This window comes from Dermochelys coriacea, chromosome 8 (genome assembly GCF_009764565.3).
Source record: "Dermochelys coriacea isolate rDerCor1 chromosome 8, rDerCor1.pri.v4, whole genome shotgun sequence".
Lineage (NCBI taxonomy): Eukaryota > Metazoa > Chordata > Testudines > Dermochelyidae > Dermochelys > Dermochelys coriacea.
In genome coordinates this window covers 41,725,947-41,749,032 of record NC_050075.1, presented here as the reverse complement: position 1 = coordinate 41,749,032, position 23,086 = coordinate 41,725,947, and the positions used below count along the sequence as shown (strand labels likewise).

General features: G+C 49.0%; 1 protein-coding gene across 3 annotated transcripts in view; it reads left to right on the top strand.

Annotated features, from left to right (window-relative positions):
• OLFML2B (olfactomedin like 2B) overlaps positions 1-23,086 on the top strand; it is a 103,326-nt gene that overhangs the window by 43,417 nt on the left and 36,823 nt on the right. For all 3 annotated transcript variants that reach the window (XM_038414694.2, XM_038414693.2, XM_043490628.1), the window contains 2 exons: positions 6,978-7,154; positions 15,447-15,672. In XM_038414694.2, coding sequence (XP_038270622.1) covers positions 6,978-7,154; positions 15,447-15,672 — 403 coding nt within the window. The remainder of the gene's footprint in view (positions 1-6,977; positions 7,155-15,446; positions 15,673-23,086) is intronic.

Genomic DNA, 23,086 nt, shown 5'->3' with positions numbered 1-23,086 from the left:
TTCACAATAGTATTAGGTCTTGTCTACACTACTTTGTGGGTACCTCAACCCCCCGTAGGAGGCTGTAGTTCACAGAGTCTGGTGGCTTAAGAACATAAGAACAGCCATACTGGGTCAGACCAAAGGTCCATCTAGCCCAGTATCCTGTCTTCCGACAGGGGCCCTATGCCAGGTACTCCAGTGTGAATGAACAGAATAGGTAATCATCAAATGATCCATCCCTTGTCACCCATTCCCAGCTTCTGGCAAACAGTAGCTAGGGACACCATCCCTACCCATCCTGTCTAATAGCCATTGATGGTCCTCCATGAATTTATCTAGTTCTTTTTTGAACCCTGTTATTGTCCTGGCCTTCACAACATCCCTGGCAAAGAGTTCCACAGGTTGACTGTGCATTGTGTGAAGAAATACTTCCTTTTGTTGCTTTAAATCAGCTGCCTATTAATTTCATTTGGTAACCCCTAGTTCTTGTGTTATGAGAAGGAGTAAATAACACTTACTTATTTACTTTCTTCACAGCAGTCATGATTTTATAGACCTCCATCATATCCCCCTTTAGTCATCTCTTTTCTCAGCTGAAAAGTCCCCATTTTATTAATGTCTCCCCATACGGCAGCTGTTGCATGCCTCTAATCATTTTTGTTGCACTTTTCTGTACCTTTTCAAATTCCAATATATCTTTTTTGGGATGGGACGACCACATCTGCATACAGTATTCAAGAGGTGGGCATAGAATGGATTTATATTGAGGCAATATGATATTTTCTGTCTTATTATTTATCCCTTTCTTAATGATTCCCAATATTCTCTTAGCTTTTTTGACTGCCACTGCACATTGAGTAGATGTTTTCAGAGAACTATCCACAATGACTCCAAGATCTCTTTCTTGAGTGGTAACAGCTAATTTACACCCCATCATTTTGTATATATAGTTGGGATTATGTTTTCTAATGTGCGTTACTTTGTGTTTAGCAACATTGAATTTCTTGTGCCATTTTGTTGCCCAGTCACTCAGTTTTGTGAGATCCCTTTGTAGCTCTTTACAGTCTGCTTTGGACTTAACTTGAACATTGCTTACCCTGGATGGTAGTTTATGGGATGATATTCTCTGGAGGGAGGAACTCCAGAAAAATCTTTGCAGAACCTATAGACACAGAACCTGAACTTCCTGATCCAGCCCACTCAGTTATGGTGTCATGGACTCAGCAATGGTTGACTCTTTAGGTTGCAACTGTGAGAGTGTGTCTGACTGCAAAATGTCTCACTTCCATGAAGTCAGAGTTAGTGCTGTGCAGTTGGGTGTGATATTAGAGGAGTTAGATATGTTCATTGTAGATGGCTGTACGTGGGAAGGGGAAGGAAATTTGTTTTGGTGGTGAAGAGTCTGTGGGTGTTAAGTTTCAGTGGAGGACATGTGACTCGAGGTCCCTTTCAAGAGTATCCAGCCTTGAAATTTCTTGGCAAGTTCCTGGAGTTTTATGATTACGTTGATAATAGAAAATGCATACTAGCAACCTTCATTCTGGGAGTGTGTGTGTGTGTGTGTGTGTGTAGTTAGGCTCACATTCTGTCTACTTCTGCAGCAGGCATGCAAGGGAAAGGCACTAAGCGTATTCTACCACGCTTGCCCATCCTGAATAATGCCTTACTCTACTGGCTTTCCCATTGCTTTAACTGGGCCTGTGTGTGTACAATAAGGTTGTACCCAAGGGGAACAAAGGTGGCAGAATTGAGTCCATAGGTTGTAAAATGCTGTAGGAACCTTCTAGATGAAAAACACTGTAGAAAAGCAAGGTATTATCTGGGTTTTTTGTATTTAGATAGCAGTTGGGAACTCCAGTCGTGGATGAGGGCTTCATTTTGGACAGACAAGTAACAAAGAAGAGGGTCCTGTCTGTGACTCCATGTTAAGGCTGCTATAGTGCTTGAGGAATTCACACTTGACACTCAGTGGATGAAATCTAAGTATAGAACACACAACCACTTCGGGGTTTGTGCCCTGGTTTGTGAAGGTCTGCCCTGGGGTTGGCACCCATGTTCATGAGCCACTGCAGACAGCTTGACACTGGAGTAGTTATGGCAGAATTTACATGCCACGGGTCAATTGGATTGATCAATCATAACCCAGTGCTGTTAAAAGTTTAAACTTGTCATTGAGAGTTTAGATGTCATATGATGGATTTCAGACAAAAGACCTCAAACAGCTATGCTTGCAGAGGGGAATATCCTTTTAAAGGAAGACCCCAGATCAGGAACTGAGAGCTTTGCTTATAAGTTTTGACGATGCATCCGAGGACCTTCCTGCCCCAGAAGCCCTAGAAGCCACTGCAGTGTTAGCATTTATACAGCAATTTGCAAAGTATTTATAGTTTTCACTGTTCTGGGAACTGAAAGTTAGGTACATCTTGGTACCGGCTGTATGTCACTGACCAAAGGCTGGTCCTGTAGAGAGTTGCCTCTGTAATTGTTACCAAGTCTGCTTGCTGTGCTGTACACTGCCCCTCCATGCCAATGTACATCCCTTGCCCCCTCCAGGTCCCCCCAACAGCACATACCAGCTGCATGATACCACTGTGCACATGCCACAAGCCAGCTGCCCATCCAACATGCATCCCTGTCATTGCAGTACTTCCCAGCTGAATTCCTTCTCCAAAGGCACGCACACCCCAGTCTGTTAATGCTACTCATACCAACCAGCATGACATCGATCCTGGGCAAAATGATGGAACAGCTGATACAGGTCTTTATGTTTCCACCTTTTAGCTCTTTACCTTTAATACCAATCAAATGGGGCTTGTCAAATAAACATAATATCATGCTTTGACAAGATCACAGGTCTTGTTTAAAAATGGAAAATCTGCTGAACATAATATACTTTGGCTTCTGTCGGGCATTTAACTTAGTACCACTTAACATTCTGATGAAAAACTCACGATATAAACAAGAAAGCATAAAATTGCTGCTTGTAAGATTTGCAGCTGACAGAAAGCTGCTTGGAGTTGGTGAATAATGATGAGTCCAAGTCACAGATACACAGTGAGCTGGATTGCTTTGCTGCATGTGTGCAGTCAAACAACATGTGTTTTAATACAGCCAAATGCAAGGTCATACCTACATACATCAAGAGACAAAGAATGCAGGCCATACCTACAGAATGGGGGACTGTGTCTTGGGAAGGACATAGGGGGTATGATGGAAATCAGCTGAACATAAACTCACAGTGCCTAAAAAGGTTGCCTAGCTGAGAACCGCCTCACTCTCTGAATCGTATGGCCACAGCTGGGACCAGCAGAAGTGTGTGAGCTGGAGTCCTGTTGGTAGAGATGAGTGGAATGCTGGCAGTGTGTTCTCTGGGAAAGCCCGCAACTCAGGAATTTAGCCCCTCCCTGATCTGAAGTAGCCACAGTTTGCATCTACAAGATGCTTTGCAAGGCCCACTGTCTATCCCAGGAATGTGAAAATTTACGAGGAGGGGGTATTGCAAGGGTGAGAAATAGAGTGGGGAGTGGGATTTGACAGCTAGGATGTAGCATGGATAGGGTCCCTTCAGTATTTTGATAAATCTAATAATTAATTAACCAACTGAATGCAGATTCCTAGGGTGATGCTGCAGCAAGAAATGCTAACATGGTACTTAGACATATAAGCAGACAGCTAGCCAGTAAGAGCAGGAAGATTACATTAAATAAATGTGGAGATGTAAGACCATTTCTGGATCCTGTGTCCATTTCTGGGGTCCACACTTCAAAAAGAATTTTGAAAAATTGAAAGAAGTTCAGAGAAGGGCTCCAAAAATGAATCCAGGACTGGAACCTGCCTTGCAGTCCTGCTGTGAGGAGCTGTTGAGTCTCTCCAAAAGCCAACGTTTATTCCAGCTACCTGACACCTTTTGGTTCAGTCTCATCCTCCTGCAGACTCATGCTGAGTTCATAGAATCATAGAAGATTAGGGTTGGAAGAGACCTCAGGAGGTCATCTAGTCCAACCCCCTGCTCAAAGCATGACCAGCACCAACTAAATCATCCCAGCCAGTGCTTTGTCAAGCCCTGCCTTAAAAACCTCTAAGAATGGAGGTTTCCACCACCTCCCTAGGTAAGCCATTCCATTTACCATTCTCCTAGTGAAATAGTGTTTCCTAATGTCCAACCTAGACCGCCCCCACTGCAACTTGAGACCATTGCTCCTTGTTCTGTCATCTGCCACCACTTGGAACAGCCGAGCTCCATCCTCTTTGGAACCCCCCTTCAGGTAGTTGAAGGCTGCTATCAAATCCCCCCTCACTCTTCTCTTCTGCAAACTAAACAAACCCAGTTTCCTCAGCCTCTCCTCGTAAATCATGTACCCCAACCCCCTGATCATTTTCATTGCCCTCCACTTTGTCAACATCCTTTCTGTAGTGGGGACCCCAAACCTGGATGCAATACTCCAGATGTGGCCTCACCAATGGCGAATAGAGGGGAATAATCACTTCCCTCGATCTGCTGGCAATGCTCCTGCTAATGTTCACATGATTCGCCTGCCAGTTTCCTATGGTAGGGATCAGTTGCACAGTCTTTGGGCTCCCATTGTCTTTTTGGATGCTCCATTGATTTTGGTCTGTCTCAACCAAACCTTTATTGACCCATTTATACCATCCCTGACGGATCTAAGACATGCACACCTGACATCTCCTGCTCTGCCCAGGGAGCATTTAACCCTTTTGCACCCACTAGCAATCCCTAGTCAAGTCGCACGTGCGTATCAAGTAGATCACACCATACACATCATTCATTAAACAAATTACAGAAAATTCCCACTTCGTCAAAGTGGGAGGTCAGACTGGGTGGTCATTATAAACTCTTCTGCCATTCATATCAATGAACAGTGCCAACTCTTGTATAGTAATGGAGGAATTATGGCCCAAGATCCACCAGTCTGTGGTCGGGGCAGTGGAGGATGATGTGTCCTGTTTTCTGCCAGTTTCATAGCTGAGAAAATGTAATTAGATAATGAAGCAGCTCAGTTCTTTGGCAGGGTCTATGCCCCAAGCAGGGTACTTCTGAGCATGGGAGCATGTATGGTGACAGAGGCATGGAAGTGGCAGAGCTGGTGTATGACAGTCATAGCATTAAGGCAATCTAGTACAATCTTGGAGTTTTAGTCAACACACTTGGCAATATTAAGGAACTCGCACAGTACTCACAAGGGGCTTCAGAGCAGTGTAGCCTGCTGTGTATCCAGCATCGTCAGAGCTGGGAGCTCCAGATCTGCCTGGCATCTGACATGAGAGGCAGTACTGTGTCAGACTCCAAAGTTAACAATCTAAGGAAACATTGGTTGTACACTTGCACATCAGTGTGTGCAAAGTGCCAGCAGGGAGCCACTGGTGTCAGTGTGCACAGGGCAAAATGCCAGGCAGGGTTTACAGGGCAAAACCTCCACTGATTTCAGTGAGCATTTTGCCTGAGTAGGGACTTGTGTTATGAATGCAGGATTTTACTCATAGACTGTACAATGCAGTAATATGAAAGTGGCAATATAAATCCTGGAAACCAGAACTTCTATCACATGTAACCACATGGACCCCTCCTCCCCCCTCCCCACCCAATGCGTCAGCAACAGGGCTCAGGCCAGGGACCTTCAGCTCCTCAACACAAATCTGTGCCACTTGAGCCAAAGGAGTGAGTGTTATCCTGTGTGTGGCCCAACCACTAGCAGGGGACATGACACATTTGTGACACAGCTGTCTGCTAGATAGCAGTGGGATGTTAGAGATCAGGAGTTCTGGGTTGTATTCTGGCTTGGGGAGGGAGAGTGTTGTCCAATGGTTAGAGCTGTGGTTACAGTCAGGATAGCCATCTTAGATCCTGCATGTTCATTCTGGAAGACATTGTACCTAAGCGGATGAGACTTGGCCATATTAGAGAATGGGATTCTGCTCCCTGCAGTGACCTTGTGCAGCTGCTCGGTCAACTCATTCGTACTGTAGGGGAAATGATACTCGCCAGTGACCTAGAGTCTATGGCCATACTTGGTAGTAAGGGCTTGAAGTGGGTAGCAATGTGCACACTGGAAGAACAGAGTTTAGAACTTATGGCCTCCTGGTTCCCAGCCCAGGGCCCTTTCCCCTAAGACAGTGGTTTTCCACCTGTGTTCTACGGACCCCTGCAGGTCCACAGACTATGTCTAAGATTTCCAAAGCACCTCCATTCAAAATTTCTTAGGGTCCGCAAATGAAAAAAGGTTGAAAACTACTGTGCTAAGTCAAAGGGCACTTTGAGGGCAAGTCTCAGGCTCTCTCCGTGTCCACTCTGTGGAACATCACCCGGCCGGATGGTGCTGCAGGATGGGTCAGAGGCCTGCCTATAATGATATGCTCTAGCACTAGATGTCTCTGTACTGTATTAAAAGTTCCAGAAAGGGGAGTGGTCATAGATGGCTCATGAACCGCTGGCTGGAGGAAGCTAGCCCCCAGCCCTGCCTCTTCCACCCTCCCTCCCCACTGGACCCTGCCCCAAGCTGGCACCCCCAGCCCTGGAGCGCCGGGAGAGAAGGCAGGCGGCGTGGCCCTACCAACCCCTGGAGCCAGGCAGCAGAGTGGAAGCAGGAGGCCTGGGGGCGGAGCATGGGTGGGACCATGCCTGGCTGTTTAGGGAGGCATAGCCTCCCCCAGTCTATGGTACCCGCCACCCAAGGGCGTGGTCTCCTGGAGAGACTTGAGATGAAAGTGGCTTGTTTTGTCTGTGGCTTCTTGTTCTCTCTATGTGGCAGCTAGTTAAGAGCAACACTAGGAAGCCCCCTCTTCTCACCCCAGAAAGGAGTCCTGAAGAATAGTTAGACAGCAGATCTCTGTCTAGTGAAGGCATTTCTAACTGTCAAGGTGTGCCACTCAGGCTAGCAATAATGCAAGCGCCAAGCACGTTGTGATCAAGGGCCTGAATTTGGAAAATGCCTGTGTCAGTAAAATCACAGCTCTCTCTTTCTCTCTCAATTTCCTAGAAAGTGTCCAGAAACCTCACCAGAGAGAACAAGCCATTCACAGGGAACATGGATGCAACTTGGAGTGAGCCAAACACAAGGGATAAGGAAAACTGTTCCAGCAGTATCTTTAACAGCCTCCCTGACATCCAGAGCTCCCTGCAGAGGGATGCTGCAGCTGCGTACACCCACACTGAGGTATGGCAACTGCCTTCTCCTGGCTGCACATGGAGCTCTTGTACAGCCAGGTTCCAGGAGCTCCGTTCCAGTCCAAGAGCACTCAGTGCTGCCGGTGCAGGCAATGCTCAGCAGTAGGACTGGTGAAAGGTGTTGAGGGAGAAATGTACTGGAGCTGCAGGGCTAACTCTGAACATCAGGGTTGGAAGTTGGTGGACTTAGGCATCCTCACATGGCAAATGTGATGGGAGTTGCATCCCCTTGTTATCCTGATGCCTGTAGGTGGCAGGACAGAACAGCTGCTTTCCCACGGAGACCCCCTCCTTTGCCACCACACGCCAGGCATGGCTTTGGATTGGGTACATCTTGTTGTCCAGGCTCAGGTTCCTTGACCTTTGCATCTCACGCTCAGGTCTCTCTGGGTGGTCGGCCCCCACTTTGCCATGCAGTGTGTCCCTTACAGGCAGGGAGGGAGTCACCAGCAGTTACACGCTGCACTGAAATTGTCCCTGATGCAGCCAGACTTGTTCTTGTGGCTTTAGGCCCTGGGGAGAGGAGCAGGCTTGTTGGCTCTGGAGACTTACTGTCACAGAGCAAGACAGGCAGCACTGCAGGCTTTCCCTGCATGTGAACCTGAGCTCTGACCCGAGGATAGTGGGGTTACACCTCCATGACTCATTGCATGCTCAACCTCTGCTTAGACAGGGTCCACTGGAGAGGAGCTGATGGGGCCTCATTGGCATAACATGTCTGATTTTACCATGGGCACCAAACAGCCTCCAGCTGGTCCCTTCTGGTCTGTGGTGGGTTAGCATGGACAGGCTGGCTGGCAGGGCCTGGCTCCATCCCTCTCTTCTCTTCCCTGCGGAGCTGTTCTCCCACTCACCCTCATCAAGACTGTAACTGGCACAGCTGCTCAGAGCTGTGGGATCAGACCCGTAAGGCACTTGGCAGTGCCACGGGCACCATGACTTGGAGGCATGCACTGAAGGTGCTTCAGCTGCTAGGCCACATAAACACCCAGAGCCATGGCTGAGGGGAGTGGGTATTTTACTAGGGCTGGCAGGAAGGGTAAGGGTTGAAAACACCATGGCTTCAGCTGTTACAATTCAAGATAAAACAGTAGCATTTGTGGCTTGGCCCTGCGGGCACCCAGCCGAGGGTTCAGGCTCTCTTGTGCCTGGGGTGCCTGCTCCAATCTCGTCCTTTAGGACAGGCAATCGGGGAACTTGCAGACACCTAGTCCAGGATCAGCCCATGGCATTTCTCATTGAGGCCCCTCTAGTTACAACAGCACTTCCTGCACAGTTGCTGCTAGCGGCTGCTCCAGCCACAGTAACCATTAGACTACTCGGCTTGGTGTATAATTGAGATGGAATATATGGGCCAAAGGTGTTGCTGCATGCCAGTCCCTCTCCAGTGTTAAACCAGGTCTGGGTTGGGATACAGAGCCTGCTCAGTGCCATGGCAAACACTCCACTACACAGCCTTTAAACCTCTTCTTAAAGAGAAAGGACAGAAGTAGAGCCAGGCAAAGCATTTGCAATGTAGAGTATTCAGTCAGGCTTTCATTGTAACAATGGGACTTGTCCCTTTCCCCTTAGCTGGAGAGAGCTTAAGAAGGAAAAGCCCCTTGTTGGACAGTCTCCTTAGATGGGATCCAAGATGGTGGGAACTGTCCTTTTGGGGAAGAGAGAAGCAGTTAGCTGAGAGTGGCTGGCACTGCTATTATAGTCTGATCCCATTTCATCCCAGGTGGCAGCTGAGATTCAGCTACAGCTGGTGGAAGTGCTGATGACATCTGGGTTCCTCTCTCTGGCCTGGTTGGGTCAGGACACCTTTCAGGATTAGCACGAAGAAGGGCAGGGGCCCAGGAGATGGTAGGGGTGGCAGTCATGATGGTGAAGCTTGCTCCAGTAGCCTCTCTCTGGTGTTTGCCCCTCTTTCTGTAAGGAACCCCAAAGGGGGTGGCGGGTGGAACAGCCTCATTATTTTGTCCACCACTTAGTCCTAATATCAGACATACCAATTTTGATGTTTTTAACAAGCATAACTTCTTCTGTCCTTGGCTTATATCAACATGGCCTTTTGCATCAGACTAATGCAATGTCTCTGTCTGGTTCTCTTGCACCTGTTTAGAACATTCGTTATTGAAAATAACTTGACCTACTTTCCATGGTAAATTCCTAAGCAGCCAAAAGTTATATACCAATTGTCCCAAAAGGCCCGCAGTCGTCCCTGGCTATGTACCATTGGTTCAGCCCCAGGCAAAGGAGACTGCCCCATTGCCAGGCTGACCCCCAGAGCTTTAGCTTTCTTCTGGATCCTGGGGGTCAAAGAGCCTGAGCCAGCTGCTGGCTCTGTGTTGGGGATAATCCCCTGCAGGCCCCTCTTGCTCAGGTCTCTGGCTGCAGGCCCTCTCGGCTCTGTCTCAGCTCTGCAAACAGCAGCATCCTGCTGAAGGGCTGCGGCTTACAGCATGCTCTGCCTGCAGCTGCTCTCATCTCTGCCTTACTCTCAGCTCAGCCTGCAGCCCCACAGAAAATATCCAGCACCTGTTTCCCACCCCCACCCAGCTCCCCACACAGCCCCTGCAGTGCTGGCTTCCTGACCCTCTCTGCTCCCAACCCAATCCTTCCAGCCTGCTTCTTCTTCCCTCCTGGCTCCCCACACAAACCCTCCAGTGCCTGCTTCCTGCCCCTCCCTGCTCCACACCCAAGCTGTCCAGTGCCTGATTCCTGCCCCCTCCCAGCTCCATATAACCCCTCCAGCGCCTGCTTCTTGCCCCTCATTGCTCCCCACACAACCCCTCGAGCGCCTAATTCCTGCCGCTCCCTGCTTCCCATACAAGCCCTCCAGCACCAGCTTCCTGTCCCTCCCTGCTCCCCACACAACCCCTCCAGCGCCTGATTCCTTCCCCCTCCCCACACAACCCCTCCAGCGCCTGCTTCCTGCCCCTTACTCCTCCCAACAAAACCCCTCCAGCACCTGATTCCTGCCCCATCCCTGTTCTGTATAATTTCTGGTGGTGCTCAGAATAGGTCCAAGTCCCGCTCCCATCCCCCACAGCTGCTTAAGACTCTGGGAGGGAGTTTGGGTACTGGGTGCCGGCTCTGAGCTGGGGCAGGGGATTGGGATGCAGGAGAGGGTAAGGGGTGTGACGCTTATCTTGGGTGGCTCCTGAAAGCAACCTACACACCACTCTGGCAGCTGCCCTTAGGTAGGAGGCCCAGGGGGTCTCCACTCACCGCTGCCCACAGGCACTGCCCCCACAGCTGCCATTGGCCGCAGTTCCTGGCCAATGGGAGCTTCGGAGTCGGCACTCGGGGTGGGGGTAGCGTGCGGAGACACCCCCCCCTCTGGGATTGCAAGGACTTGCCGGCTGCTTCCAGGAGTGTTGCGGAGTGAGGGCAGGCAGGAAGCAGCCTTAGCCCCACTACGCTGCCCAATACCTGTTCCCACACAAACGCTCCAGTGCCTGCTTCCTGACCCTCCCTGCTCCCCACACAACCCCTCCAGTGCCTGATTCCCACCCCGTCCCTGCTCCCAACAAAACCTCTCCAGCGCCTGCTCCTCACATAACCTCTCCAGCATCTGCTTCCTACCCCCTCCCAGGTACCCACACAACCCCTCTAGCACCTCCTTCCCGTCTCTCCCTGTTCACCACACAACCTCTCCAGCACCTATTTCCTGCCTCCTCCACGCTCCCCACAGAACCTCTCCAGCGGCAGCTTCCCACTCCCTCTCTGCTCCCCACAAAACCTCTCTAGCGCCTCTTTCCTGACCCCTCCCCACAGAACCTCTCCAGTGCCTGCTTCTGACCCCTTCTTCCCTCACAACAGAACCCCTCTAGCGCCTGCTTCCTGCCCCTCCTTGCTCCCCACGCAACCCCTCCAGTGCCTTCTTGCTCTCCCCTCCCTGCTCCCCACACAACCCCTCCAGCGCCTGTTTCCTGCCTCATCCCCACTCCCCACAGAACCCTTCCAGCACCTGATTCGTGCCCCTCTGTTCCCCACACAATTCTTCAAGCCCCTGGTTTCTGCCACTCCCTGCTCCCCACGAAACCCCTCCAGCACCTCCTTCTTGCCCCTCTCTGCTCCCCACCCCACCCCTCCAGTGCCTGCTTCCCACCCCCTCCCTGCTCCCCACACAAACCTTCCAGTGCCTCTTTCTTGCCCCCTCCACACACACACCCTCCAGTGCCTGCTTCTGCCCCGTTCTCTCCTCCCAACATAACCCCTCCAGCACCTGCTTCCTTCCCCCTCCTCGCTGCCTGCACAATCGCTCCAGTGCCTGCTTCCTGCCCTCTTACTGCTTTGCACAGAGCCCCTCCAGTTCCTGCCTCCTGCCCCTTCCAGCTCCCTATACAACTCTTCTAGCGCCTGCTTCCTGCCCCTTTAGTGCTCCATACATAACCCCTCCGGCACCTGCTTCCCTGCCCCACTCCCTGTTTCCCATGGGCCCATCCAGCCTGTCCTGGTGTGGCTGCTGACATTCCAGAGAGCGGTCACTTCCAGGGTTTGACCTTTGTCAGAGAATTTCTGCTCCATCCCGTTTCCACTAAGAGTGGAGTCTGGGTCTGTGGGGGTTCAGACATCAGCAGGGTGGGGGTCAATGGACCTGTAAGGGCTTCATGAGGACATTTCCCTTGGGCAAGTAGCCACCCCAATGAGACAAACTAGTTCGAAATGCTTTTTCTCCTTGCTTAGCAAACCTGATTTCTGCTCCTCAGACTCCATCCTGCTGAAGTCAGCACAATCCAGCAAACCTAGAGTGTAGGTGGGAACAGGACCAGCCTGTTCTGTGCCCCTCCCAAGGGGTGCTGGTTTGAGGTCAGAGATGGATGGCAGGGTTGGTGTCTGGAAATCATGATGTCACTTTGCAGCACGGAGCAGCAATTTGAGGCGGGTAGAATTCTCTGGGAATGTCTGTGCTGCAGTGAGGCATAGCCTGTGATTACTGGGTTTGGGGGTGCAGTGTGTGGACAGCATGCCACTGTGCAATCCAGAGAAACGATCCTCCCCTGCCAGCTACTACCAGGCTCTACTGCCATCTCCTCTTCTGTGCAGAGTCCTGCTGCCCAGCCGAGTGGGCACAAAGCGCAGCTTCAGCTGTTAGGGTTTCTAAGAAAAACTGCAGTTTGATTTTACTCATTTCAAAGGGAAGAGATGGGGGCACCAAGTCCCCCCTGGTGCTGGCAGGTGCCATGCCCAAAGCTGGTGTGGTCTGCTCAGCATAGGGGGCAGTGCAGAATTGGTACAGCAGTTCCTACCCCATCCCTCTCTGTAGTAGTCATAGGGGGCGAGGGAAGAAAGGGGCATGACTGGGGCTTCCCAGTGCAATTTCTAGTTGCTGTCATTGCCCCTTTGGGCCATTGGCAGGTGGTGTAATTTGTTCTAACTCAGGCTGCAGGGAACCAGCCTGATTTAGCATTCCCAGCCTGATCCATGCTGTGCACTGTCCCAGAGCCAACAGTGTGGCTCTGAATCTCCCCCTTTCTGTAATGGTGCTGCTGACAGAGTGGGGGAAGGGGTCTCCGTGGGACAAGGGGGCAGGGAGCAGCCCCACAAGGCCTAATAAAGGCTCTGAGCTCTAGCTCCAAGGAATGGACCAAACTGAGCTGCTTGAGGAGGCTGAATTGCTGGGGGACTTCACCAATGAGCAGCCATGTCTCCCTGTTGAGGAAGGCCCAGCATGGCAAAGCGCTGTGGCACTTGTGTGTGATGTTCACACCACGTAGTGTGCTCAGGCTGTAGTCCGTGACTAAGGCAGCCTCAGCCCCAGGATCATGGGCTCCATGATCACGGCCCCCAGAGGTGGATGATTTTGCTCTGAGTGTTTTGGTGATGCCCAGCTTGGTGCTCTGCTGCAGCTTCTGCTGTGCACTTTATGATCTGGGGAGGTAGATTTAGAGGTGAAGCAGGGAAGCTGTCCCTGGGCGGGGCCGGCAGTGACTCCATCATGAGTGGTGCACTCAGTGGGCTTAGGAGCAGGTTCCATATGGGTCAGAATTCATATTGGCGCACACAAGTGTAACTGGTTGATTGGGACCAGGCACATACGAGGCTGACCGATGGGGCTGGATGCACATAAAACCTTCTCTCGTAGGAGCTTCTCTTTCCAATTTTACCATACAGCAGAGAAGGGCTCAAGCACAGCTGCTGATGTATAAAATATTTTTCATCAGCAGTAGCACTTCTACCCCCAAGAGGTTCATCCCTCACTCTCCTCACCAGCCCCACCTTCGCTAAGCATTTCAGAAGCCTAGGAATTTAATACATAGAAACGGCTGTCAAGCAGTGCAGGGTGTAATGCACATAATGTGCCTGACAGAAGCCCACAAAAGGCAATAAAGAACTAAGCCCGACCTAGCATGCATGTCCCTCCACTCCTCCCCCCCACAGGCACATACCTTGTTATTACCACAAGGACTGTGCACCACACATCATAACCTTAACTCTGCCCCACCTACCTGCAGCCCTTCTGCACACAGCCCTTTACTAAACTGCCCTCTTCCAGCACAACCACATAATAATGCATCAAACACCCACATCTACTGGTTTTGGGGGGAAATGTTCTGGTAAAGTGGTGTATTCGCAAGAGTAAAAGGGGGTGAAATGAAGGTTGTGGTGTGTGGTCTAGGGTAATGGCACACTGTGTCTCTGGGGCTGAAGGGTTAGGTGGCTTAGCTTTACATTGCCTTGCTTTCGTGGGTTTGTGTCAGGCCTTTTGTGTGCAACACCACCCAGACTGCTTCACAACAGAGTTTTTGTGTGTTAATCTCACTAGCAGCCCGTTGAATGCTGTAGAGATTCCATTCCCATTCAGGCTGAAGTGCAAAGCACGGCACTTTTGTTACCCTGAGTGATCTCGCTTCCAAAAATTCTTCTTTTCTTGTAGTTAATTTCAGCCAGGGTTTAAAGGAACTCTGGAGCCATCCTTTCAGCCAACTAGCCATTGCTGCAGTGGTTCTGGTTCTCTTCCCTTTCCTTTTAATGAGATGAAAATCAGTGGTATTAGCCTGCAGCCTGAAAATGGACTGACCTCTAAAGCCAGCCCCTGGGAACTCCTTGCTCCCCCCGGCAGGCTGCCCCAGGCATTTGACAGGCTCATATTCTCCTTTCCTCATTAAGTATTTTTACCTTTGCTATGTGTAAATGGATCCAACACTCAAGTACACTGTGGAATGCTAGAACCTCATCTGCAGCACATACTTGTACAATCATCATATACAGCCCAGCAGTCTATGATTACACACCTAGCACATGCCCCATGTGTAATATATCCCACACTCAATATACAGTTCTATCATCACGTACACAATGCAACTGGCTGACATACAGCATTCCTCATATACAGTGTATACTCAGCTCACACACATAGCATACACTCGGGGCCAGATGGGGGGGAGGGGGAAATGATGGTATTCAAGATCCTCCTACAATTCCCAGCTCCATGTGACTGGAAGTTTCTGCAGAAATGATCATTAGTGAAATATTAATGTTGGAATTGCAGTGGTCATTGTTGAGTTTCAGAATGACCAATAAAATGAATGGCTCAGCGCTCTTGTTTTGGTCAGCATTTGTCTTCAGACTCAGGAAGACAGCCCTGCATTGCTTCACATTTATTGAGTTGTCTTTACAGTTGTAAAACTAGAAATATTTCTTTTTTAACAAAAGCGCCAATTCTGCAGGAAGCTATTGAATAGAAGAAAGTGAGTAGGCCATGAATGTGCTGTGAATAGCTGGTATGCCCTAACATAACCAACCATAGCCTCATATGCAGACAGATGTTACAGCCATCTTGGGGGGATCAAACCCTAGATTCTCAGCACCTGGAACACAGGCACTGCCTCTTGAGCTCAAAGGTGATTTCCTTTAGCTGTGACGTGGTATGAGCCATTAGATAGAGACATGATCACAAACACTAAGTCCATGTATTATGCTAACTCTAAGCACCAGCCCCTGCAAACACCCTAACAATATACACTATCAACATCCTGGTATGTACAACTTATAATTTAGAAAAGATCATAGGAACTGTATGTCCCTGTTGTCACATATGCATCCCATACTGTACCTCATACACAACATAAGCCCATAGCACTGCTTATCCCTACTATTCACAACAGTCTTTCCACTTTAAAAAATGAAGTAAATGACAAATTAAACAAGGACAAGGTATGCTGCTTACAGGGCAACAAGTCAGACCCACTATGGTATAGATCCACTCTTCCATTTCCCAGCTAAACTCACTCAGCAATACAGCTGTGTATTTTGGCCATCATGTAACATCCCCTTTTATCTCATAAAGGAAAAATACGAAGAAAGATTCCTGCAAGATGAGATGGTTTCTCAGCAAATCAACTCTGTCGAGTCCCTGCAGCAGCTGCTTCCCACTCCAGAGGTGATTAAACCAAAACAGCCCTTGCAGAGGAAGATGCATGTGCGGAGCCGGCTTCCTTCCAAGCCCACCATCATTCGAGGCATCACTTATTACAAGGCCAAGTTCACGGAGTCAGAAAATGACCTAGAGGAACGTGAGTTGTGTTTCCAGCCAGGGCTGGCTTCATGGAATTGGACATCTGGGCCTCTTAGCAATGGGGTGGGTAAAGTCTGTAGCCAATCAGCCTCTTCCCCACTCAGCAGTCTGGCTGTCCAAGCTGCGTACAGGACTGTACCTTTTCAAAATGTGACCCAAAATGTGAGAGAATAGTCATAAGTGAATGTGTGAGGGAGAAGCTAGGGTCCTGGGTTCCAAGGGCCAGTTAGGTTCTGCATCACCAGGTCTTTCATTCTAATGATATTTGCATTCCCTGCAAGCCATTCAGCCTAACCCCACCACTCGCTCTCTGACATCTTACGGGCACCTCTGCAGAAAGTGTGAGGAGGGATTTGAAGGAGCACGGGGCTTGGTTCCATGTATATGGAGCAGTGTGGAAGAAAGCACCACACATTTGTGGGAGAAGCAGCCAAATGGACATTTAGGGCTGGCATTGCTGGCAAAGCAGAGGAGGCAGGGACAATGAAAAACAAGAGAAGTGTGGAGGAGCAGATGTGTGATGATGAGTGAGTACAAGCCACTGAAAGGAGCAGGGAAGGGATTGAAAAGGAGGAATGACAGGCTCAAAGTGATGGGCTGCAGAGATAATCTTAGTATAGTCTACATAGCTATTGTTAGAGCACTAGCATGAGCCCTGCAAGCCCCAGTCTATTGATCCAGGCTGGGAGACTTGCTACTGTGGGCTGCATAGACATATTCTAAGTGACCTGGGACAGAGGAAGCAGCTAGTCCATGTGCCACCTTAGAATCATAGAATATTAGAGTTGGAAGAGACCTCAGGAGATCATCTAGTCCAACCTCCTGCTCGAAGCAGGGCCAACACCAACTAAATCATCCCAGCCAGCACTTAAAAACCTCAAAGGATGAAGATTCCATCACCTCCCGAGGTAACCCATTCCAGTGCTTCACCACCCTCCTAATGAAAATGTTTTCTAATATCTAACCTAGACCTCCCCCACTTCAACTTGAGACCATTGCTTCTTGTTCTGTCATCTGCCACCACTGAGAACAGCCTAGCTCCATCCTATTTGGAACCCCCCTTCAGGTAGTCGAAGGCTGCTATCAAATCCCCCCTCACTCTCTTCTCTTCTGCAGACTAAATAACCCCAGTTCCCTCACCCTCTCCTCAAATCATGTGCCCCAGCCCACTAATCATTTTTGTTGCCCTCCGCTGGACTCTCTCCAATTTCCACATCCCTTCTGTAGTGGGGGGGACCAAAACTGAACACAGTACTCCTGGTGTGGCCTCACCAGTGCCAAACAGAGGGGAATAATCACTTTCCTTGATCTGCTGGCAATTCTCCTACTAATACAGTCCAATATGCTGTTGGCCTTCTTGGCAAAAAGGGCACACTGCTGATGCATATCCAGCTTCTCATCCACTGTAATCCCTAGGTCCTTTTCTGCAGAACTGCTGCTTAGCCAGTTGGTCCTCAGCCTGTAGTGGTGCATAGGATTCTTCCTTCCTAAGTGCAGGACTCTGCATTTGTCCTTGTTGAACCTCATCAGATTTCTTTTATTCCAGTCCTCCAATTTGTCTAGACCTTGGACCCTATCCCTACCCTCCAGCATATCTACCTTTCCCTTCAGTTTAGTGTCATCTGCGAACTTGCTGAGGGTGCAATTAATCTCATCACTACCTGTTGAGCCCGACAATCTGGACAGCTTTCTATCCACCTTATTGGGTGGATGGATTCATACAATCCATACTACTTTAACTTGCTGGTAAGAATACTGCAGGAGACCATATCAAAAGCTTTACTAAAGTCAAGATAGATCACATCCACTGCTTTCCCCATATCCACAGAGCCAATTGTCTCATCATAGAAGGCAATCAGGTTCGTCAGGCATGATTTGCCCTTGGTGAATCCATGTTGACTGTTCCTGATCACCTTCCTCTCCTCTAAGTGCTTCAAAATGGATTCCTTCAGGTCCTGCTCCATGATTTTGCCGGGGACTGTAGTGACGCTGACCGGTCTGTAGTTCCCCGGGTTCTCTTTTTTAAATATGGGCATTATATTTGCCTTTTTCCAATTGTCCAGGACCTCCTGCCATCGCCACGAATTTTCAAAGATAATGGCCAATGGCTCTGCAATCACATCAGCCAACTCCCTCAATACCCTTGGATGCATTAGATCTGGACCCATGGACTTGTGCATGTCCAGCTTTTCTAAATAGTTCTTAACCTGTTCTTTCACCACGGAGGGCTGATCACCTCCTCCCCATACGGTATTGCCCAGTGCAGCAGTCTGGGAACTGACCTTGTCTGTGAAGACCGAGGCAAAAAAAAAAAAAACAAAAAAAAAAAACAAAAAAAACCACCACACGCATTGAATACTTCAGCTTTTTCCACATCATCTCTCACTATATTGCCTCTAATTCAGTAAGGGTCCCACACTTTCCCTGACCACCTTCTTGTTGCTAACATACCTGTAGAAACCCTTCTTGTTACCCTTCACAACTCTTACTTAGCTACAACTCCAATAGAGCCTTGGCCTTCCTGATTACACCCCTGCATGCTCTAGCAATATTTTTAACGCCTCTCTAGTCATTTGTCCAAATTTCCACTTCTTGTAAACTTTCTTTTTGAGTTTAAACTCACCAAAGATTTCACTGTTAAGCCAAGCTGGTCGCCTGCCATATTTGCTATTCTTTCTGCACATCAGGATGGTCTGTTCCTATGCCCTCAATAAGGCTTCTTTAAAATACAGCCAGCTCTCCTGGCCTCCTTTGCCCCTCATATTAGCCTCCCAGGGGATCCTGTCCATCACTTCCCTGAGGGAGTCAGAGTCTGCTTTTCTAAAGTCCAGGGTCCATATTTTGCTACTCTCCTTTCTTCCTTTTGTCAGGATCCTGACCTCAACCATCTCATGGTCACTGCTGTCTAGGTTGCCACCCACTTCTACTTCCCCTACCGATTCTTCCCTGTTTGTAATCAGCAGGTCAAGAGGAGCATGGCCCCTAGTTGGTTCCTCCAGCACTTGTACCAGGAAGTTGTCCCCATCACTCTCCAAAAACTTCCAGGATTGTCTGTGCATTGCTATATTCCTCTCCCAGGAGATGTCAGGGTGATTAAAGTCCCCTGTTAGAATCAGATCCTGTGATCTGGAAACTTCAGTTAGTTGTCTGAAGAAAGCCTCATCCTTTTGATCTGGTGGTCTATAGCACACGCCCTTCTCTAAAAGAGAGCTAGAAATGAAGGAAACCAAAACATCAACATGGAAATAGAAGTGTTTCTGACAGGCAAAGATCCATCTGCACTAGATGTGGCTGAGAACATGGAACAGAAAAAACATTTTGCTACAGTGTGTCACAGAGTTAGAGCCCAGAGCATCTGTTCACTGGGAGAACAGCAAAGCAATAACCTAGATTATTTGGTGGGCACAAGGACAGCTGCACAAATGTGACTAAACAGTATTGTCAGAATTGCACTCTTTAAACTTTCACACTGGAGAGCAATACAGTGTTACTGTGCAGTAGCTAAGGGGATATGGAACTCTTACCAAAAAGAACAGGAGGACTTGTGGCACCTTAGATACTAACAAATTTGAGCAAATTTGAGCTTATGCTCAAATAAATTTGTTAGTCTCTAAGGTGCCACAAGTCCTCCTTTTCTTTTTGCGACTACAGACTAACACGGCTGCTACTTTGGAACTCTTACCGTTTTCTTTAAAACTCAATACAATAAATGCAAATTCATCACTTGTGTTAAGACAGAAAACCAGCCTAGCCAGGAAGTTAGGTAAAAACACATTTGCTGAAAATGGCTCACTATGAACCAGAGGCAACAGACAGTACATAGAATTCCATCCGTCTCCCAAGGGCTGTCGTATCTGGAAGGAGACTGCAAATCACAAAACTACAGTGATACATTCAATGAGAGAAATTCCATTGACCTTAATGGAGGAAATAAAAACAGAGTTTGAAAATATGAAAATCTGGGAGCGATTGAAAGTGTAAAAGACCTGGGTAAATGACATGGGTGGAATTGAAAAGGCAGCTAAAGTACAGATGTGCATTGATAAGGGTAAGTTTACATTATGTGGCATTGTTTAACTGTTGGAAAGGAGGCTCCTAAGCTCTCAGAAGCCAAAATATCCTCTGAAGTGCATGTTTAAGCAAATGCCAGTTTGCTGTTATATTCTGGAGTGCAAGCTAGACCAGTGGTTCTCAACTTATTATACATTGTGAGCCACATATGCAGCCCACAGTGTGTTACCTGGGCTGCAGGGGCTGGGTGGCAGGGCAGCGGCAGCCCGGATCCCAACATTGGACCCCCACCCCACAGGGCCGGCCAGCTGCCCACCCGACCCTCACCGCACGGCTGTCCCAGACCCCTACTGCACAGCTGCCCCAAACCCTGCATGGCTGGTCGGCAGCCCCAGACCCCCACTGCATGGCTGCCACAGACCCTCACCATGTGGCTGCTGCAAACCCTGGCCTGAAGGCTGCCTTTTAGCACACAGCTGAGCTGGGCTGCAGCTGTGTGCTAATTGGGCTGCAAACTGCTGAGCTAGACCAATGAGGGGTTTAAGAGTAGCAGCCCTGTTAGTCTGTATTCGCAAAAAGAAAAGGAGTACTTGTGGCACCTTAGAGACTGACAAATTTATTTGAGCATAAGCTTTCGTGAGCTACAGCATCCGATGAAGTGAGCTGTAGCTCACGAAAGCTTATGCTCAAATAAATTTTTTAGTCTCTAAGGTGCCACGAGTACTCCTTTTCTTTTTTCAATGAGGGGTTGTGTCACTGCCTGCCCTGGAACCTACGTGCCCCAAAGGCTCTGCTGCTGTGCTTCTCTTGTCTGGATGTGCCCAGCCAGCAGATAAGCCTGCACCGAGTGTCTGTGGGTTAAGCAGCTCCGATTCCAGCAGCTGGGTTGGCACCCCCCCCAGCCACACTCTGATTCACCTGGCAAAGTGACCCCAACACACACACCAATCCCCAATGTCCCCCAAACAGTCTGCCCTGAAGCGTCCAGCCCTCTCCTGAGGCACTCAGAGGAATAATAGTGTGTGTTCACTCCTGTAAGGGGAAAAAAGCACATCACTGCTTATTAGCTTAGCTGGGAGAAATACACCCTTCCCTAAGTACAGGACTAAATTTGTTTATGGGAAAAATAAAACATGTTTATTAACAAGAGGACATAGAATCATAGAATCATAGAATATCAGGGTTGGAAGGGACCCCAGAAGGTCATCTAGTCCAACCCCCTGCTCAAAGCAGGACCAAGTCCCAGTTAAATCATCCCAGCTAGGGCTTTGTCAAGCCTGACCTTAAAAACCTCTAAGGAAGGAGATTCTACCACCTCCCTAGGTAACGCATTCCAGTGTTTCACCACCCTCTTAGTGAAAAAGTTTTTCCTAATATCCAATCTAAACCTCCCCCATTGCAACTTGAGACCATTACTCCTCGTTCTGTCATCTGCTACCATTGAGAACAGTCTAGAGCCATCCTCTTTGAAACCCCCTTTCAGGTAGTTGAAAGCAGCTATCAAATCCCCCCTCATTCTTCTCTTCTGCAGACTAAACAATCCCAGCTCCCTCAGCCTCTCCTCATAAGTCATGTGCTCTAGACCCCTAATCATTTTCGTTGCCCTTCGTTGTACTCTTTCCAATTTATCCACATCCTTCCTGTAGTGTGGGGCCCAAAACTGGACACAGTACTCCAGATGAGGCCTCACCAGTGTCGAATAGAGGGGAACGATCACGTCCCTCGATCTGCTCGCTATGCCCCTACTTATACAACCCAAAATGCCATTGGCCTTCTTGGCAACAAGGGCACACTGCTGACTCATATCCAGCTTCTCGTCCACTGTCACCCCTAGGTCCTTTTCCGCAGAACTGCTGCCGAGCCAATCGGTCCCTAGTCTGTAGCGGTGCATTGGATTCTTCCATCCTAAGTGCAGGACCCTGCATTTATCCTTATTGAACCTCATTAGATTTCTTTTGGCCCAATCCTCCAATTTGTCTAGGTCCTTCTGTATCCTATCCCTCCCCTCCAGCGTATCTACCACTCCTCCCAGTTTAGTATCATCCGCAAATTTGCTGAGAGTGCAATCCACACCATCCTCCAGATCATTTATGAAGATATTGAACAAAACGGGCCCCAGGACCGACCCCTGGGGCACTCCACTTGACACCGGCTGCCAACTAGACATGGAGCCATTGATCACTACCCGTTGAGCCCGACAATCTAGCCAGCTTTCTACCCACCTTATAGTGCATTCATCCAGCCCATACTTCCTTAACTTGCTGACAAGAATGCTGTGGGAGACCGTGTCAAAAGCTTTGCTAAAGTCAAGAAACAATACATCCACTGCTTTCCCTTCATCCACAGAACCAGTAATCTCATCATAAAAGGCGATTAGATTAGTCAGGCATGACCTTCCCTTGGTGAATCCATGCTGACTGTTCCTGATCACTTTCCTCTCCTCTAAGTGCTTCAGGATTGATTCTTTGAGGACCTGCTCCATGATTTTTCCAGGGACTGAGGTGAGGCTGACCGGCCTGTAGTTCCCAGGATCCTCCTTCTTTCCCTTTTTTAAAGATGGGCACTACATTAGCCTTTTTCCAGTCATCCGGGACTTCCCCCGTTCGCCACGAGTTTTCAAAGATAATGGCCAAGGGCTCTGCAATCACAGCCGCCAATTCCTTCAGCACTCTCGGATGCAATTCGTCCGGCCCCATGGACTTGTGCACGTCCAGCTTTTCTAAATAGTCCCTAACCACCTCTATCTCTACAGAGGGCTGGCCATCTCTTCCCCATTTTGTGTTGCCCAGCACAGCAGTCTGGGAGCTGACCTTGTTAGTGAAAACAGAGGCAAAAAAAGCATTGAGTACATTAGCTTTTTCCACATCCTCTGTCACTAGCTTGCCTCCCTCATTCAGTAAGGGGCCCACACTTTCCTTGGCTTTCTTCTTGTTGCCAACATACCTGAAGAAACCTTCTTGTTACTCTTGACATCTCTTGCTAGCTGCAGCTCCAGGTGCGATTTGGCCCTCCTGATATCTTTCCTACATGCCCGAGCAATATTTTTATACTCTTCCCTGGTCATATGTCCAAGCTTCCACTTCTTGTAAGCTTCTTTTTTGTGTTTAAGATCCGCTAGGATTTCACCATTAAGCCAAGCTGGTCGCCTGCCATATTTACTATTCTTTCGACTCATCGGGATGGTTTGTCCCTGTAACCTCAACAGGGATTCCTTGAAATACAGCCAGCTCTCCTGGACTCCCTTCCCTTTCATGTTAGTCCCCCAGGGGATCCTGGCCATCTGTTCCCTGAGGGAGTCAAAGTCTGCTTTCCTGAAGTCCAGGGTCCGTATCCTGCTGCTTACCTTTCTTCCCTGCGTCAGGATCCTGAACTCAACCAACTCATGGTCACTGCCTCCCAGA